At 40.8% G+C, this 17,679-nt stretch overlaps 3 protein-coding genes across 5 annotated transcripts; all 3 read right to left on the bottom strand.

Moving 5' to 3' along the window:
• Window positions 1–1,002: 1,002 nt before the first annotated feature.
• Window positions 1,003–2,166, bottom strand: LOC119547899 (protein rolling stone). Its single transcript, XM_037854936.1, has 4 exons — window positions 1,990–2,166; window positions 1,723–1,936; window positions 1,284–1,587; window positions 1,003–1,224 (listed from the first exon to the last, which is right to left on the bottom strand). Exons 1-4 carry the CDS (start codon window positions 2,128–2,130, stop codon window positions 1,059–1,061), a joined length of 825 nt encoding a protein of 274 aa, XP_037710864.1. The 5' UTR covers window positions 2,131–2,166; the 3' UTR covers window positions 1,003–1,058.
• A 4,146-nt stretch (window positions 2,167–6,312) lies between these two features.
• Window positions 6,313–7,322, bottom strand: LOC119547729. Of its 2 annotated transcripts, XM_037854715.1 has the most exons (5): window positions 7,181–7,322; window positions 7,024–7,120; window positions 6,771–6,961; window positions 6,519–6,710; window positions 6,313–6,449 (listed from the first exon to the last, which is right to left on the bottom strand). In XM_037854715.1, the coding sequence occupies exons 1-5, from the start codon at window positions 7,244–7,246 to the stop codon at window positions 6,426–6,428; spliced, it is 570 nt and encodes a 189-aa protein (XP_037710643.1). In that variant the 5' UTR covers window positions 7,247–7,322; the 3' UTR covers window positions 6,313–6,425. The 2 variants fall into 2 exon arrangements, with proteins under 2 accessions (XP_037710643.1, XP_037710642.1); XM_037854714.1 differs by having other exon boundaries at window positions 6,316–6,710.
• Window positions 7,323–10,635: 3,313 nt separating this feature from the next.
• Window positions 10,636–14,294, bottom strand: LOC119547190 (histone-like protein 18C). 2 transcript variants are annotated; one of them, XM_037853925.1, is made up of 3 exons: window positions 14,144–14,294; window positions 10,903–11,584; window positions 10,636–10,845 (listed from the first exon to the last, which is right to left on the bottom strand). In XM_037853925.1, exons 2-3 carry the CDS (start codon window positions 11,503–11,505, stop codon window positions 10,786–10,788), a joined length of 663 nt encoding a protein of 220 aa, XP_037709853.1. In that variant the 5' UTR covers window positions 11,506–11,584; window positions 14,144–14,294; the 3' UTR covers window positions 10,636–10,785. The 2 variants fall into 2 exon arrangements, with proteins under 2 accessions (XP_037709853.1, XP_037709854.1); XM_037853926.1 differs by lacking the exon at window positions 14,144–14,294 and adding an exon at window positions 13,745–13,879.
• Between the last annotated feature and the right edge of the window lie 3,385 nt (window positions 14,295–17,679).

Below are 17,679 nucleotides of genomic sequence, written 5' to 3'. Positions count from 1 at the left end.
AGGGTTTCATGCTTCAAGTGAGCATACGTAGCGTATACGTAATGTGCAATTTTGTAACGGACTGAAGGGGTTAATGCAGTTAAAGGGGGCCAGGGGGGCGCAAGAGGGGATGGGGCACCCCCGGGTTTATGAGGGGAAAAGTATTCACTATAAATTTTGTGTGCGCACCACTTGCAACAACAACGGGCGAACGAGGACGGGAACAACTGCAACAACAACTTAAATCTTAAGTAGCTCAACTTGTTTATTTATCGAAGCAGAAGTTAATGCGGCGGGGGGTGTGAGGGGGTGGTTGCATGCTGGTTGGATGGAAAAATGCAGCAATGAGTCAACTTATTGTTGCTGTCGCCCCAACATTATTTACAGCTGTAATTGCAGGTGCAACTCGTACTGGTGGCTTAAATATTTAAAGGGAATTCGTTATACAGAACATAAAATATACAAAATTAATTTTAAGAAAAATGCTGGGGTTAGGCAACGCAAAATAATATATTATTATATACCAAAAGAAGGAAAACATAAAAAAATGGGAGAGAAAAACTCAAAACAAATTATGAACACCCGACATATAAAACCGCATGCGATAGTACATTCAAGATAGATACAAGCTGATATAGATACAGGCGACATGATGTGGCCAACCCATATAACCCCTGGGAATGGGAATAAAAGGATGGGGAGCTGCAGCAGCAGAAGCAGTGCTTTTAATTTTCCAAACACGTGCGAGCGGCGTAAACAACAAAACAAGTCCGACATATCAGAGGACAAATAAGCTGAATTTGTTTTGACATCCCTCCTCTTTGCTGTGGTCTTTATTATGCCCAGTGCTCTCCAGCAGCAGAAGTTGATTGTCTTTAGCCGGAACACTCTCTATATAAGGGGAAAAGATTTTAAAATATTTCATAAATAGCTGTGCAAGGCTGAATAAAAATATAATGACATTCTATAGGGTATATTCAAGTTGGTATAGCAATCTCCCCCTTTTACTGTCTGCATGCTTAGTTTTAAAGTTTTGACACGCTTCACTTTAATGCAATTATTAGGGGAACAGCACAGCATCACCGAAGTTTCCCCATCTTGCGTGCTATGAAAGTCCTTAGCCGATAGACTCCATATTGCAGGACGGACAAGAGGGCCATCCCCAAAGTTAGCATTGACACCGTGACTGCCACCATCTTCGGTTTTTCAAAGTCTAGAAATGTATAAATAAAGGAATTCCCGTTGCTGAAATATATAATTAAATTAATATTTCCTAAAGGGAGTGGGTAAAATTCAGTTCCTACTAGTTAAGGCCTCCCAGTTCATAGTATGTAAAAGCGAATAGTCCATAAGAATAACCAAATATCATTGGATAGACAAAATGCAGCAGACGGGCTGGCTGCGCTACTATGATATGATCGATGGTGAAGATAATCGGCGGCAGAAGGTGTATAAATATGTTATAGAAATCGGAGACTCGCGTCGGGTTAGTAAGCACCCGGTCGTCGGGATATATGGCTGCCCAATAGGTAACTGCGATCAAATATTCTATTGTTATAGTGGTCCAATAGAAGGCCCAATAAGTCTTGATCACGCACTTGGGGGGAACTAAGTGAGATAGGAGATTAAGATTGTAAAACTATTAAGAACAGATTAGAAATGAGAAAACGGGATATCAAACTGGGTAAACTTTCAAACTCTTTTTTTGGCTATAAGTTTGGAACAATATGTTTACAGCCTTACCCCATGTTTCCGGCTTGCAGTGATATATGGTCACAAGTATGGCTCCTGTTAAGCTGGTGATGCTGCACATGATAAATGCCCAGTTGGTCAGGTAGATAAAGACAGTTCCGTTTCTGTAGTATTGAATAATGTAATTGACCAATCCGGCGTTAAAGAATCCGCCCAGAAGCCATCGATAGGCCAAGAAAATAGAAGATTTCGGTTTTGATTGCCACTAAAAATAATATATTAATATAACAACTCGATCGGAAAGAGTAGAAAACCAACTTGAGATCGTAAAAAATCGGAAGGATTGGAATGACCTAGCCCGAATCTGCGGCAGCGGAACTCTTCCCTCAGACTTAAGGGTTCTTGAAGGTAGCGGTTCGATGATGATTCTCGCTCTGTACCACCGATCATACGATACATTTATAAAAATAATTTTCGTATAATACAGCAAATCAGCTGGATATCAACAGAGAAATGACTGTTAGTTCAAGGCCTTTATGCGCCCCGAGTTTCCGGCGGCAATTAACCCATGGCGTATTCCCCTGGACTTCTTATCTCGCAGAGCACGCGGCCTGCCCTGCATAATTAACAGATATATCCGATTCAGTCGGGGACCCCGGTGCGTGCGATTCAGGGGGGGTCTCTCCGGTTTGGGGGATCCCCTCACCTCTCGTTTCACGCAAATTACGACATGTGGCTGACATCATTTTCCTTCCTCAGCCATTCAAAGATTACGGCGGGTGAAGGCAGGACGAAAAAGGAGGGGACAGGATGTCGTTTTGAGCCAAGCAGACACTTTTAATTGAGAGACACTTGGCTGAGCTGTAGCGTGCAATTAAAATGCCATTACATGTGAAAATAAAGCAGCAGCCTGCACAGTGTGATGGAAGACCTCGAAAACGTTTTGTTTTTATATTAAAAAAAATATATATAAATGTATAAAAATATGTGTTATATATGAAATGAAAGTGAATAATAACAAATAACTTATAAAATATATAAACTTCAAAGTAATCGGCCAAAATAAATCAACATTTTTTTTTTAATTAGAAAAATAACCTACTCAAAAATATTTTGTGGTAACGTGAGCTTACTGAATTTAAAGTATTATATAAGATCAAGTTACTTACATTACATTACATTACATTTTTTATATTTAATAATGATTTGATTTTAATAAAAGAAGACATGTTTTAACCACAGTGCCGCTTTGCATAGTAAATTACGAGGAAAGGATTTAAGATTCCTTCCAGCTTTCGGCAGTGATGTAGACCCCTGGGAGTTTCTTCTGTGTGGGGAAAAGAGTGTTTGTCTGGGAGTCTAAGTAGTTAACACCCCTGGGGTTTTCTTGAGGAGAAATGCGTTTTCCGTCGTCCAGACTCTATTCTACGTTGCTTCGTCGAACTAGTGTCTGCCTATCTTGTACAAATCACATCAAGACAATCATATACTCGTATATATTTGCAATATACATATAAGGCCCTTGCCCACCTTGCGGCCATTTAATATGCAAATTTTGTTTGCAACGTTCACTCGGTTGAATTTCCCAGAAAATTCCCATTCAGCTCGTCAATTTGTCTGTTGTGATTTTATTTTCCTAGTTCTCTTTTTTCCAATTGATTAGCTGATTTCCACATCAATCGAAAAATATATTTTATGATATGAGGACAGGAAATTGTTTTGAAAGGATTGCCATGCTCACTGGATTTTGGATCAAAGACAGGAGAGGATAATTATTGTGAAAATTATTCCGATTGCTTGAACTGTTAAGACTTTTAACAGAACTGATTGATTAGTTAAATATTAAAATTTTTCCCATTAAACAGATATTTTTATTGGCCTATAAATATGTTTAACAATCGATGTTCGTTTGATTTAAGTACCTGAATGTAACAACAGTGAGTTATTTACTGTCGCTGTCGACACCATGAGCTTTTGGTTGGAAAAAGTATGCAGATTGTGATCGGAGCATTCCTCAAAGTCAAACTGGGCAAGTGAGGGCTCAATTGAGCTCTGCATGAGCTTGGGGGAAAATTAAATTCCAAACGGCAGGCCCATTGGCGTGCCCTACTTTCCTTCGCCCAAGGAAGTCAACTCTTTGGCACTTTGCCATCAAGTTGCGCTTTAAAAGTGCGTGCCAGCAGGGTGGTTCAGGGCAGCAGGGTGTTGGCAGGGTGTCGGTGTCAAGGGTTAAGTGTTTTAAAGTGAGCCGCCATTCAGGCCATTTCTATGTTATCGCAATTTACCAACCACTCCTGCGCCCCAGGAGGCGATACCTCACGTGTCATTATCTTAATTTAAGGCAGTCCTTGCCCCGAACCCTCCTCACCACCCCGTTGATAGAGCTTCTTTCAGCTCCCATATCTCTTACTTGAATACACAATTATGTGGCATGGGCGTGTGCCAGCGATGGAGCTTCGCATGTGGGGTGGCTTAAAATTAAATTTCTCATGCTTAGAGACCGAGGACCTGTGCCGTTGCTCATTATTATATAGTCACGTGGCAGGGGCTGGAAGACGAATACGAGTACGGACACGGTCTGTGGCTCGTTACTGCGCGGCTATATCACGACTTGAGATTCGTCGAGGGCCCTTCCAGTTCTAGAGCATCACTCAAGCTGGGTAAACTAACTATGTGATAAAGAGCACAAAAGCGGAAGGGGTGCAAAAAATCCTCAGAGAGAAATGAACTTGCAAAAAGGTAACTCACTGCGATCTCAAAAAAAATGCTAAGAGGGGTAGATTCTTTATAAAAATAGATTTAGTACCCTGAAATCAAATGAAGAACAAAGAATCCCTAAAAAATATAATAATATATATTTTCCTTAAAAAAATCTTTTTATATTCAAGTTCAGGTAAGTTAAAATAGAAATCTAATGGTATCTTTCCCTTCTTTATGAGATATCATTAGGAGTAGGTACTATATAAAAACATGTTTAAATCATTTAACGAACACTCATAGAAAATATTTGCAAATTTCAAAGGAGCATAAAAAAACATGTATGATGTTGTTCTTAAAAATACCCTATATACCTCAGGCTCAGAACAGTTAAAGGGTATCTTCCACTTCCTTATGCCTGATGTCTGCAAGTTTTTTGCTTTGTTTTGATGTTATTAGACTCTTGGGGATAGCACATGCAATTTGCAATCTTTCCTTCTTGCCACCACAGTTCGTATATATTTAGTGTGTAAATCAAATGAGCATATAAGCATTTATATATACTTGGCCAGGGAGTACGGATAAGTTGTTTTTGTGTGTGTGGCATAATGAGGACGGCAGCAAATGCTTATATAGCTCTTCTATAAAATAATATCAACTTGTTATTGCTTTTGAATTTAAAATGTTGTGCATTTTGCCAGAGAAATCAACAAAAGTGTCACAACTTATGTGTCACGTTCGTGTTAACCTAAATACAAAGCTGTATAAATATATGCATTCCTGTGAAAAACATAATATAATTTTGTATTGATAATCTGCGTGTTTTTTATATGACAAATGTTTTCCTTGTTCATAAAAAACACTTTTATTTTTGTTCAACTATTCATCAAATGATGAAAAGTCCCGTCGATAATGCAGCAAAAAATCCACCTTCAATTAAAATAGTATATAAAACTTTTTAAGTATAGAAATAAATTGAAGTGGAAAAAACTGCAGTAATAAGCTATCAAATATCATTTTCTGGAATTCTGTTTAAACTTTAATACAAAAAGGCTCAGCGTTTAATTTTTCTTTAACAAAACTTGTTGATTTTCAAAGAAATTCATTTAAAAGCTCCGAAATTTAATTATTACCCAAGAATGCGTAAACACAACACGCCAACTTGGCAATGCTCTTTTCTGGGCCTCTGCGGAAATCAATGCATGCCCAATGCATCTGAATCCGAATCTGAATGCATATTGAAAATGTGCATAAATGCTGGCCGGGTCGAAGTGAAGGGGGGTTGAGAGGGGGTGGTGACAATGCCGTCTGCTGGGTATTTATGCAACTCGCACACCCACAATCAATTATGCAATATGAAAAGCCAAGGCTTGTCCGAGGAAAACGAAAAATCGAAAAGCATTTGCGGCAATTTCTCAATTCGAAGTGAAGGCAGCTGGTGGGGAAGGGGTTGGTGGTTGGCCCAGAGGCGTCGAAAGGGGGCTTTCGAGGGGCAGGGTCTGTCAGGGCAGACGGCATCGTAACCGGACCCCCGGGCTACATGGACGTCTGCATTGCGCCATGCAAACTCGAGCTGCGGCAGCAACAACTCATTTTTCCCATTTTGTATTATTGACAAAGAGGGGACGACTGTCGACTGCCGATTTTCATTGAATATTTTTCGGCCTCGAAACGGGGGCCTGGAGAGGCCTTTTGGAGGCCCGGTCGTCCCCACTCGGAGTCAGGGCTTCCAGACTGAGTCGGGAGTTTGTGCCGGAGGCTAGCAAACAGTTTGCACCACCAACAATGCTCGAGACTCTCCGGCTCGACATTCTGCTGACCTCAATATTTGTTCAACTTTTCAGCAACAATTTTGCTATGCGATTTTGGCCCCCTCAACCCACTGGCTGTCATAAATGCCTGCAGTTTTGGCAGTTTGTGCAGTGAAAGTGATTTTCGGATGGGTTCAGTTGGTTTATTGCTTTGATTTGCTGCTGCTAAACTTCTGGGGCTGTGGCTGTGGGTGTGGGTGTGCCTTTTTGGCCAGCAATCAGTGCCGGCAAATCAAATTTCATGCCTCAAACAACGATCCAATGGCTGAGCTAAAGGAACATGGCCAGGTTAAAGAAAGGGCTGCCAACTCCCAGGGTTCCCTGGCCACGGGGACTCACCCATATTCGGGCCAGGAGGCGGCACACCAGCAGCCCCTGGCACACGGGGCCCACACACAGGATCGCAAGGAGGCGCAGGCCGTGGGCGTGGCTGGTGGCCAGGACCAGCTGGCAAATGGCCGAGGAGAAACAGACGAACATCACGAAGTTGGACACCAGCACCAAAGTGCTAATGAAGGCCAACTTGCAGCGCTGCCGGGAAATATAAGGAGTTTGACCACCACAAAGACACAAAGAGCAATCACTTCTTACGGGCACCAGGAGAGCCAAATTAAACGGCAACAGCAGGGCCAGATGATGCCTGAAAAGGACCTCAAAGAACTGCCAGCTGGATGACCTGAGGACCTCGTGCCAACTCTGATGGGATCCCGAAGGCACGTTCTCTTCAAATACCAAGGGCACATAGTAGAAGGTGTTTACCGGTCCATCGGAGTTAATAGAAGCTGTCCAGGGAAAATTGTTGGAGGTTATAGGATCAGGATATAGTGATTGGATTGTAACCCACCCTGAGCCAGGTGCTTGAACATATTGATCACATAGTACAGCAGAAAGTTGTGCAAGATGAGCAGCAGGGCGTCCTTCTTCAAGGGATGTATGGATCGCTATTACATACATACACTTTCGATTAATATCCCAGATATATTGCACATATCATAGCTTACAAAAATCAGGAAAATCTGGTAAAGAAATATGATGCACGTCACTACAAGTTCATGCACATCGGCCATTGTAACTAAATCTCCTACAAATTGTTACTAATTTAGAATAGATGTACCGAAATTGAATGTTCAATTGATAGACAATTAAGTCGTGGATATCTAAGAAATTATACAACAAAATATGAAATTGGAAATGAAAATAAATAAATGCCATTGGTTGCGTGGGACCATCTTGAATAAATATGTTTGCCCGAAGTCAAAGGTAAATTACACTATTACTGCTTGAATTAATTCAAAATGGCTTGGCCAGTTTCCAGATAACCCTGAATTGATTCCCTTTTATTTACGGTATCTGTATGGCAATGGCAATGCCATTCATCAAGATGCAAGAACAACTTCACCAAAGGGGTCACCTCAATTATTATGCTTATAACTAAGAGTATCCGGCCGCAGGTATTCTCGGGCCAGCTCATATCCTAATGGCTTACAATTACCAATTAACAGATTATTGCATTGACCGAAGTGCTTGATGAAGATGCAGGTCAGAGTGGCCGATGCCGAAGCCTGCCATAGTCGGGGCAAAACAAAATAATTTAATTTAAATTTCCAGCATGTGCAAATAATGTAAAACATTTCTGCACATTTTAAGTGCTGCTGCAAATTGACTGTCAGTCAGGCAAAGCGGCCACAAACATCAGAAACTGCAGCGACAACGACAACAACTTTCGAACAACTACAGCCACAGGAATAAGAGTTGCGAAAACAACGACCACACAATGGCAACTGCAAGGGAATTTTCGCATATTATGCAAACAATAAACATTGTTAATTAATTTACTTCAACTCGAACGAGAGCTGCACTTTGGCTTTGGCTCACTCCAGCGAAACGGATGACTTTAAGCTTCTCTGTGTGACCGAGTTGCATAAGGAAGTATTCCCAATTTTACACTATTTTTAAAAATTAAGAAAAGAGAAGATGCAGAATTTAAAAATCTCATAAAATAACTGGGAATATGGTAATCTTTAAATATATCAAACAAATATATTGACAAGATAGTATTTCCACCATTTATTGAATACATAAAATAACTTCCAGAATATAAAAATCTTTTAAAATACCTGGGAGCACGGTTATCTGTAAATACTTCATGTAAAATATATTTACCATACCAAAACTCCGTTGCAATGCACACGAAATTAATTTGCAGAACAACTACCGGGGCTCTCATGGAATTCACTTATTAACGCTTATATGATATGGCGCTTACTTCGGGCTTTTGATAACTTGTGGCATATTTCAGGAGCACTGACTATAATAATGCTTCATGCAAGCGGTATCATTATAAATAATGACTCTGATTAAATATGATGTAATCCTTTGCCAGGGCTGCCATTTCGGGAATTTTTTTTTTAAATGCTGCAAACTTAATTAAACATTAATCATAGGCGGCTGGCGGGGAGAAATCGGGTTGAAGGATGAGATAAGGCGATTGGAGGATGGAACAGACAAGTGCATTAATTAACGGTCCGCTGTCCCTGGTAACTGACCATAAAGGATTTGCGTTATTAATTGAACGCTTTTCGGATCAATATTCTACAGTTCTCGCTGGGAACTGCGCACTTTCAGGCCGCACCGTCTACCTTACATTATTTTCAGTAATTTGTTCGTTTTGGGCCATTTAGGAATAACTGTCACGTACGTCTGGCATGCCCACACTTACCATTTCATCAAAGGAAATCGAGCTTGAATTGATTTTGCACACATCTGCCTCCTCCTTACCAAAAAATACACCTTGGCCTGGCCCTAATGTGTGTCATTTGGACGGCAGTTATCTTTGGGCCAAATGCACAGAGGGGCGGTAATTTTCTGAACATTTCCTTTTGCCAAAAAAACAAAAGGCCCCAAGCTTTCTTTTTGGATTTCCTTTCTTGTTAGCTAAGTGAATTTTTATTTGCCATAGCTTTTAGTAAATGTCCATTAAAATCATTCGATTGGCAGACTTTATTTAGTGGTTTGTATATAATTTTATTTGATTTTTCTAATAGTTTTTATTCAGCTTGCAAGTCTAGAAAGGGTAATTGCATTTTATATTTTTAAAGGCAAATAAAAGAAGTCTGTGAATTATGCTTCATATAAACCAAAACGAAATAACGTCTAAATAAAGTTTCCGCTTGGATACTTTCTTTTTTTCAGCATATGAGATATGGTAATTATACCTTAAATCTCACTGGTATGCGAATTAAATTTAAGTTGACCCACAACCGAGTAAAAAAATTCAAAAAAAATATCGAAGCGCTACATACAATTTCCTCTGGGAGGCCGCGTTGAAATACACATATCAGCTTCATCTTCAATCAGCGGGAGCAACAAGTTACAACCGAAAACCAACCCAAGGACTCCAACTCGATCCGTGCATTCATTTCAATTTCACTCGCAACAGAACCGAAAAAACCAGCGAAAACTGAGACTCATTTACACATTTATGTGGGAAAACGTCAACTCCTGAGTAATTTATGCACACAACGGCATTTAAATGCCTTTTATTTCCTCCTTTTTCGAAACAAGGCCGCTCCAGTTCGTCAGTGTTTCGGGTTCACTTTCATTTTTCACTGCGCAATGTCCCTCTGAGTAAGAGAAATGAGCTGTAATGGGTGCCAAAAGCCAACGACAGGGAAAAGGAGACAGGAGGCCACCAGACAATTTATGCGAGCTTGGGGAATTGTTTCGAAAATTGACAAATTATGGTCGTAAGTGCTGCGATTAGTCCGCTCCCTTCGCTTGTTATTTTCGCCAACTGTCCCAAGGTTGTCTCCCCAAAACCACAGAAATATGCATTACACATATATATTTAGAGAAACAGAAACGGGGTTAAAGCATCCGCTGCGTGTTATTAATAATTCAATTTAGCCGTCTCACAACAGGCGCCGGGTCAGAGAACTCTGGAAAAGCTTCGAACACGCAATGCGATACCTTCGACTCCAATATTCCACCGAGGAAACCCCCATTACCATTTAGCAGTTACCCGTTCTACTTACATTTCCACGGCGGTTAGCTCATTATCTATTCATGCAAGTTAAGTGCGAAAGCTCATATAGGGGAATAATAAATGGAATTTTGTCCACGAGCTTGTACAATTGCATAAACAGTTACACGTGTTATGCCAAGCCGAGAAAGCCCCGTTTTGCTCGTATCACTTCTATCAAAAACTGAAATTTTTACATTTAGAAAAATACTGTGCATATGTACACCCAGAGAAATAGTCTATTGAGCCAATTTTTATTTTATTTTGCCTAAATATATGAGGTAGGCACATCATTATTCACAAAATTGTAGTGATCCTTATAATTGCAGTATAATATAATAATTTCGGAAATATCTAAGGAATGAATACCCCATTTCTATATTCATCGCGTTAGCTAAGATGCTCTTCCCAAAAGAAATATTCAACAAGGTTATGTTTTAAATTTTTTATATGCCAAAATGTTTTTTCTTTATTTCGAAAACGACGACGCTCTTACTTTTGAATGCATAAACCACAATTTACAGACCGAAAAGCGTACGGAACTTGGACTCGGATATTGGGACTCACTTCCACCCGCATTGGATATTAACAGCGTCTGCAGACGCGACGGCGCTTGTGGCGTTCGTTATTAGTGACCTTGCAGGCCTGTAGAAAATGCAGAGATATTAAATTGTATTAGAGGAAACTTATAAAATAGATTACCATGCGACGGTAGCGATCCTTCTTCTCCTCCGGGAGCTTGGACCAGGCCTTGGCTGCCTCCATGATCAGTTCCTGCGGCTTCAGGCCGCAGTGCTTCTTGCGGAAGGAGCGCACAAAGTTCAGGTAGCCATTATTGGTCACCGGACCGGGCTTGCTGCACTTTGGCCTGGTGCCACACTTACTTTGCCGTTTGGGGCAAGCCGGCTTTCTGGGCTTCGCAGAAGCCGATCTCTTGGGCTTGCCACAAGCCGCCTTCTTCCTTGGCTTGGCGCAGGACTTCCTGGGCTTAGGACAGGACCTCACCGGCTTGGCACAGGACTTGGATTTGGACTGCTTGCCCATGGGATGGTTGCACATCTCACTGGATCTCTGGCGGTCCTCATCAACACACATGGCATTGTCCTCGAAGGCGTTATCCATATCGCGATAGCTATTCTTCTCCTTCTGGCTCATTTTTTTCCAGCTCCTGGCACTTTCCTCGGCGAACTGCATCCAACTCATGGGGTTAGTGTGCTTACGAAGTTGACGCATGTAGTTTAGAAAACCATTGGTCGCCCACGATCCCACAGTCATGCTCTCGCTTTCCATTGCTTCGTCTGCCATCTTGAGGGTCAAATTCGTTCAGAGTATCAAAAATAGGTTCGTATAAAGACCTAGCAAATTATAGAAATATTCACGAAACCTGGGAGGATTTAGAAAGCATATGAAAAATTAGAATATTTAACTGTGATTAACAAAAGCGAAAATCAAATTGCTTTATTTAAACGCCTATCAAATTATGTTAATATTCCCCAAATCTGATTAATATAACATATATTTTAGAAATTAAAAAACTAACCAGTGGTTAATCTAGGATTAAATTGTGGCTTCCCCCTAACTGCCCAGTTGTGTGCGATGTCCACTATTACTTGCGATAAAATTAGTTTGTCCTGCCTCATGCACCGAGTGCCGGCCCCAGAAGCCGCAGAGTTGTGTCCTGTCGAAAAGTCACTTAATCAGCGAGGAACGAGTAACCCTAGCCCGAAGCTGAAACCGGACGGAACCAGAAGTGGAGCCTCAGCTCATCTCCACCCAGAAGTCCGTAGACCTGAACTGCAGCCGACAGGCGGTTGCAACTGCAACAAAGCCCATAATTAATATCACTTTACAGTTGCAAACTGCCGCACGACAGCCGACAGTTTAGTCACCATGTGTGGGGCACATGGAAGTGGAAGTGTCGGTTGTTGCCCAAGACCTAGTGGGTATGGTATTAAGAACTGTTTATTTAATTGTCGGGCAAAGTTCCATGTCTCTTCTGGTTTTGTTGTGCAAATTAGTCCGCCCAAGTAGATGGGCAACGGTATGTAATTAATCTGGAAAAATCGGCATTACTTTGTGGTTTACTTTAAGCGTTTGGATAACAAAGGTCTAAGGTCTAGAGGTTTTCCATTTTCATTACTTTGCGGGTCTTTTTACTTTACTTAAAAAGGTGTACAGTAACCAAGCTTAAATTTATTTAGGTTGGTCAACCCATTTTAGTGAAGAAATGATTTAAAGTAGATCTTTTTCCCTTTTTTAAATCGAGCTGAGTAACCCATAATCCATTCAATATTATCTTAATTATTAATGGCCGCCTGAATCTTTCTCTAGTCGAATAGCAGCTGAAATTCTATGCCCCAATATTAATTTGAAATATTAATTTGGAATCGTAATGGTTGTGCATAAATTCTAATTTATAACCAGCTGTGACATTGGACTATCTGCAAAGGTCCTTACTTATATACTCCCTGAACCACCACAGTATGACCCCTTTATAGATGCCTCATTTGTGGCGAACTATGCTGCTGCTGCTGCCTTTGCATGCAAACTTCTAATTCATCTTGTGGTTAAATATGAGAGGACAGGAGGAATTATGTGGAATATTAAATGACATTATTCGCAGGCTCTCCAGAGCTTATCTTTAAACTCGAAATAGTTCTTTCCCGAGCTCTTCATATTGAATCAGGATAAACCATTTTGATTAAGTGCTAAAATGGCAAAATGGCCATAAAGCCGAAGGGAAGCAGGTGAAACTAAGTAAGGATCGACAGGAGCCGAGGGCGTCGAGTGATTATCATTAACCGGCAGAGTAGTTGCCATTTAGCACGCACAACGAGATGCACGACAGCAACATCAGCAGCAGCAGCAGCAGCAGTTGCAGTTGCAACAATGTTTGAGTAATTGTTTGCCGTTGCAGCAGCAGCAAGAGGCAACTGCAGATGCAACAAAATTTGCATGCAAACAGAAGGGGGCTCCTGCCCCACTTGACCCCCCTTGCTGACCCCTCTGGCTGCACACGTAACTGAACGGTGGCAACAACTGCAGCAGTAATTGCAACAAACAATTAGCGTCACTTGGATTTATGTTTACGAGCGGCTGCCTCGACATTTTCGGCCACAATGACAGTGCCCCCGTGTGTCTGCTGCCCCTTTATGGTTGTCATCGGGCCAAAAAGTTGATCAATCAGGACATGTAATTTATTTACGAAAGAATCTAGAGTGCCTCTCCGGATTAACTCCCGAGATCTTTCCTCCTTCAAGCCCCCGCGCACTATGATTTATGTAATTGCCCGTTGCTTGTAGCCGAGTGTAGTGCAGCATGTAAATGACGTCATTACAAGGCGTGGGGCGTGGCTAGGTGGTCGCCTGTCGACGGGCTGCCCCCGGCATTAGTTTAAAGCCAGATAGGAGGGCCCGGCCACAGCCATCCGACATCTAGACAAACACGCGGGCCGCCGAAATGGGCGGGGCCGGCGAGTTTCCGTTTCTACTTGCAACACTTTTGTGCAACACGCCCCACAACCTCGCATTCGACATTGACTTACTGCGCGAGAAGTAGTATATCCTTGCCTTAAAACTGTTTACTTGAAATTTAAATTTATTGAAATTTAGGAGCTAAAGGTTTCACTTTCTTATAACCGACTCTTTTGGACTGAAATTTAATTGTGTTTCAATACACCAAGACACAAATGACACTTAACTAAATCTGACAGATAGGTCAAGGCATACTACGAAATCAAAAGGACCACCGAAAATTTGGACTTAATAAGGACCGATGCCAGTTCAACGATGTCGACGAGCAAGAATATTTATAAGCAAGTTAAAAACGAAAACCGCTGTAGTCGTTAAAAAAATACCACAAATTATGTTTCATTCGGTTCCGGCCTAAAATTTATCCGAATTCTTTTCGAAAAATTTACACGTTATGTTTCCATTTCACTCACCTCTTGTCGTCGTTATTTTTATAAAAGAAAATCTTTTTTTCACTTAAAATTTTGAAATGATAACTGAAATAACCACTACGAATTTTACTGTAAGTTTTGGATGCGAACTGTTTGTGAGCTACACCAAGTTACTACTGAAGTTCTAACGACCCAGATGCCAGATCAAGGCATTATTCCAAACCCCATGCCAACTAGATGGAGCAAAGTTAAATTTGATCGAAAGGGCGCCGGCGGATACGAATCCTGGGAAACATCCTGCTGTTCCTTGGGTCCGCCCCCGTGTTTCCTCGTGCTAAGTTTTCCTCCAAGGCGGCATAAATTATGTGAAACAATTTTTATTCCCACTACTCGTTTGCGGTTTATTAAAATTTTGTAGCCGCCGGGCCAAGGAATTTTCGGGGTGAAACGGCTTGGGGATTCCGATTGTTTGGACATGTGTGAGGTTTTCTATTATCTGTAAAATGTTATGATTTATTATGTGCGGGTTCAAGTTGATGGTGTGGCCATAAATTGCGACCCTTTTGCAGTCTGTGCCCTTAACGCCGCTTCATCTTTGGTCTCTGCCTTCGCCAGCAGCAGTTAAGTCAATTAATTGGCCCTAGATTTATTAGTTTTTACCCCTCTCGCCTTTATCATGGGTGCCGTGATTTATAGTTTCCGGGAATGCGAAAACAACAAAGGAAAATTCCCCGACTTTGACTTTGGCACGCACGCAGGATGAGTAGGCCAAGTCCAGGTGACAGAGGGGCTTCCGCCGCGGCATTTGCATATAAATAGATATGTCAGCTAAAATATGAACCATATGAACCGGTCATATATAGCCTATACTTTGTTCCCGTTTGCCCGCGGCGAAAATGCCTCCGTTGCGTGTTGTCGCGATAAACACGAATTTCAAGTTCTTCGCTCGGACATTTTCCATTAAATTAGCCTTTGTGTCAGATTCTGACACCAAAACTGATGTGCCGAGGGGCGGGTAAGACACTCATTGTCGCCTAATGGTATGGCACTGAATTATTAACCGGGTCATACAAATAAAAAGTATCAGTATCAGAATCTTGGAAAACAAACTGTCAAAACTCTGGCATTAAGCTTTCAAGAATAACACGAAGGGTCGGGGTATTTGGAGTCAGAAATAGAACATTTCGTAGTCTCAAGGGGATGTAAAAATAATTTTATTAATTATTAATTAATTTGGGCATTCACAAATAACTTAAAGACTAAAGGGCACTTTAAAAATAATAATATTAAAAATCAATCTTTTATATATATAACAAAAAATTCCCAATTTCAATTGGGAACGTAAAATCAATCCTAGTCTGAAGGAATACTTTCCTTACAAGCCCTTTCCAACTATATCCCACATTTATTTTATTTCACCATAACGAAATTCTCTTTAAGCCTTAAATAAAAATACCTCCTTTGCCCGTTAAATAATAATCTAATAAAATAAGCAACTATCAAACATTTAACATAATCTTCCCAATTATGAAAAAGAATACAAAGTCAATACTAGTTTTAGGTAATACGGTTTCTTCCTGGCTATTTAAAATTTTTTCTATTTTATGTTATTGTTTAACAGATAGAAGTTCCCTTTTATAGTCTGCTTAAAATAAAAAGGATTATATATTTTAGCAAAAAAATAAATCTTTTTTAAGCTAATAGAATCCCACATTCAATACTACGTATTCTAAAGTAATATTTAACTGACGAGTTCTGGTTATTTCTCATATTTTCTATTTCCCTCTCAGAAATTTCTTTTTAAAAGTCTGCTTTAAATAAGAACTCTGTAATCCCATCCACATGGCAATGCAAACACTCCCCACCGAAGCTGCAAAAGTCGAAGAAAGGAAGACGAATTGAATTCCTTACCAGTCATGTTGACAAATTCGGCTGTAGGCCAAGTCCTGCACTCAAGTGCAAGGAGTCGCATATGTGAGTGTTGGCAATGGCACCCCGATTATCATCGCTGCCAGATCCTGGCTTCCTATTCTCCCGCCAGCCCATCCGAACTCACCCGCTTTCCATCATCGGGCCACCGGTGTAATAACTTAAAATCCCATAATAAAGCTACTTACTGCCTTCCTCGTTGGCGATGTCCTCGTTGCCCTAACAATAACTATTTTTCTTTGGATTTGGCTTTGGCCTGGGATCTGGTAACTGGTAACTGGTAGCGGGGATGTGGCTTGAATTGAGTTCCAGAGGCTTTCTGCCACCGCAAATGTGCAAGTCAAGTGCATACGTCACTGGTTCCATTCAGCATTCGGCAGAGCCATACCTAAGGTCTAAGTGCACGGCATCCATTTTGGTTTGATTTTATTCTTTCGGTTGCTCCACTCTTGTTAGTTACTTTTCTGTCTATAAAAAATATCCTGCCAAGCGACCGGATTAAGATTGAATTTTTCTTGGTTTTTTTCTTACCTCTTTTTTATTTTTATCAGTTTCCTCTGCTGAAGCAGAAATTTTTATCTGGTCTTCGTCAGGTGAAGAGTCGTTTAGATATCCCACACAAAAGGCTGCTAAAAATATTTTCATGTTGAAATAGAAATATTCCTCCATTGAAAATGGAAACGTTTTTGCCATTGTGTTTGCCCCTGTGTATGTGTGTGTATGCAGCCGGATGTTGTACAGTTATTGGAATGTCTCTTCATTTCCACTACCCCTTCTCAAGTATCCCTAGAAACGACATCGACAATGGACTATTAGTTGGCATTTTTCTAGTATTTTTGTCGTCCTCGTCCTGCTCGTCGTCGACAGGAAATGGTAAACTGATTTCTCTTATTAATTTCAGTTGGCAATTTGTGCAGATAAATCAGCGCAGTTGTTAGTGCTGCGTTGGTATTTGCCCCACCTCCACTCCGACTCCTTTGTACCCTAAGCCAATTCAATTCCCCTGAAAAGTAAGCTAAGCAATTGCTCGCATATTTGTTAAGAATAAGCATTTCGGAATTTTTCAAGTAAATTAACCTTTGCCTGGCACTCGTCCAACTCAAGAAATGAATGGGGATTTTGGGGGGATTGTCGGCAGCCGGAGGTCCCATATTTGTCATGATGTGCCATTGAAGTTGTAAATGGAATTTCCAAGTAGTGGCTAGGGTTTAGTGCTCGATGATGCTTAATAAGCAGTGCTTTTTCAAGCTTTATAGAATCGAAATGTTATGCAACGAATTCCTCTTTTATCACGTGGCCATCCTGGAGAAGTATGCCGATTGCAACGATATTTTTAATGGTTTCAATTAAGCTGAATGGTCGATTCGAGGCATTATAACAACATTAACAATAATAACAGCAACGACGTGACTTTTGTGCAAATTGTTAACGTCGGCGCTCCTCGCGACTTTGTTGTTGTTGCCCCTGCTGTTGCGCTAAATATTTTAATTAAAGAAATAATTACATTAAATGCATTTCCTACATAACACGTGGATCGCGCTGACAACGCCCACAAGCAGTTCGTATTTTTTTTTAAAACTTCATTAAGCGAATTTATTGCAAGCAGGCATCGGCGGCCATTGGACAGTTTTTCGAACAGAATGCAATTT

The sequence above is a fragment of the Drosophila subpulchrella genome, chromosome 2L (assembly GCF_014743375.2).
Source record: "Drosophila subpulchrella strain 33 F10 #4 breed RU33 chromosome 2L, RU_Dsub_v1.1 Primary Assembly, whole genome shotgun sequence".
In the NCBI taxonomy this organism is placed as follows: Eukaryota; Metazoa; Arthropoda; class Insecta; order Diptera; family Drosophilidae; genus Drosophila; species Drosophila subpulchrella.
This window is presented reverse-complemented; position numbering and strand designations above follow the sequence as displayed.

Excerpts from the sequence above, each read along its gene's own strand:
- LOC119547899 (XM_037854936.1), bottom strand. The coding sequence starts at position 2,130 with ATGTATCGTATGATCGGTGGTACAGAGCGAGAATCATCATCGAACCGC. Across the intron at positions 1,937-1,989 it reads CCGATTTTTTACGATCTCAA|TGGCAATCAAAACCGAAATC; the intron begins GTTGGTTTTCTA and ends TATTATTTTTAG. Across the intron at positions 1,225-1,283 it reads GAACTGGGAGGCCTTAACTA|CAACGGGAATTCCTTTATTT; the intron begins GTAGGAACTGAA and ends TATATATTTCAG.
- LOC119547729 (XM_037854714.1), bottom strand. The coding sequence starts at position 7,246 with ATGGCCGATGTGCATGAACTTGTAGTGACGTGCATCATATTTCTTTAC. Across the intron at positions 7,121-7,180 it reads ACCAGATTTTCCTGATTTTT|CGATCCATACATCCCTTGAA; the intron begins GTAAGCTATGAT and ends TGTATGTAATAG. Across the intron at positions 6,711-6,770 it reads ATTTGGCTCTCCTGGTGCCC|CGCTGCAAGTTGGCCTTCAT; the intron begins GTAAGAAGTGAT and ends ATTTCCCGGCAG.
- LOC119547190 (XM_037853925.1), bottom strand. The coding sequence starts at position 11,505 with ATGGCAGACGAAGCAATGGAAAGCGAGAGCATGACTGTGGGATCGTGG. Across the intron at positions 10,846-10,902 it reads AGGATCGCTACCGTCGCATG|GCCTGCAAGGTCACTAATAA; the intron begins GTAATCTATTTT and ends CATTTTCTACAG.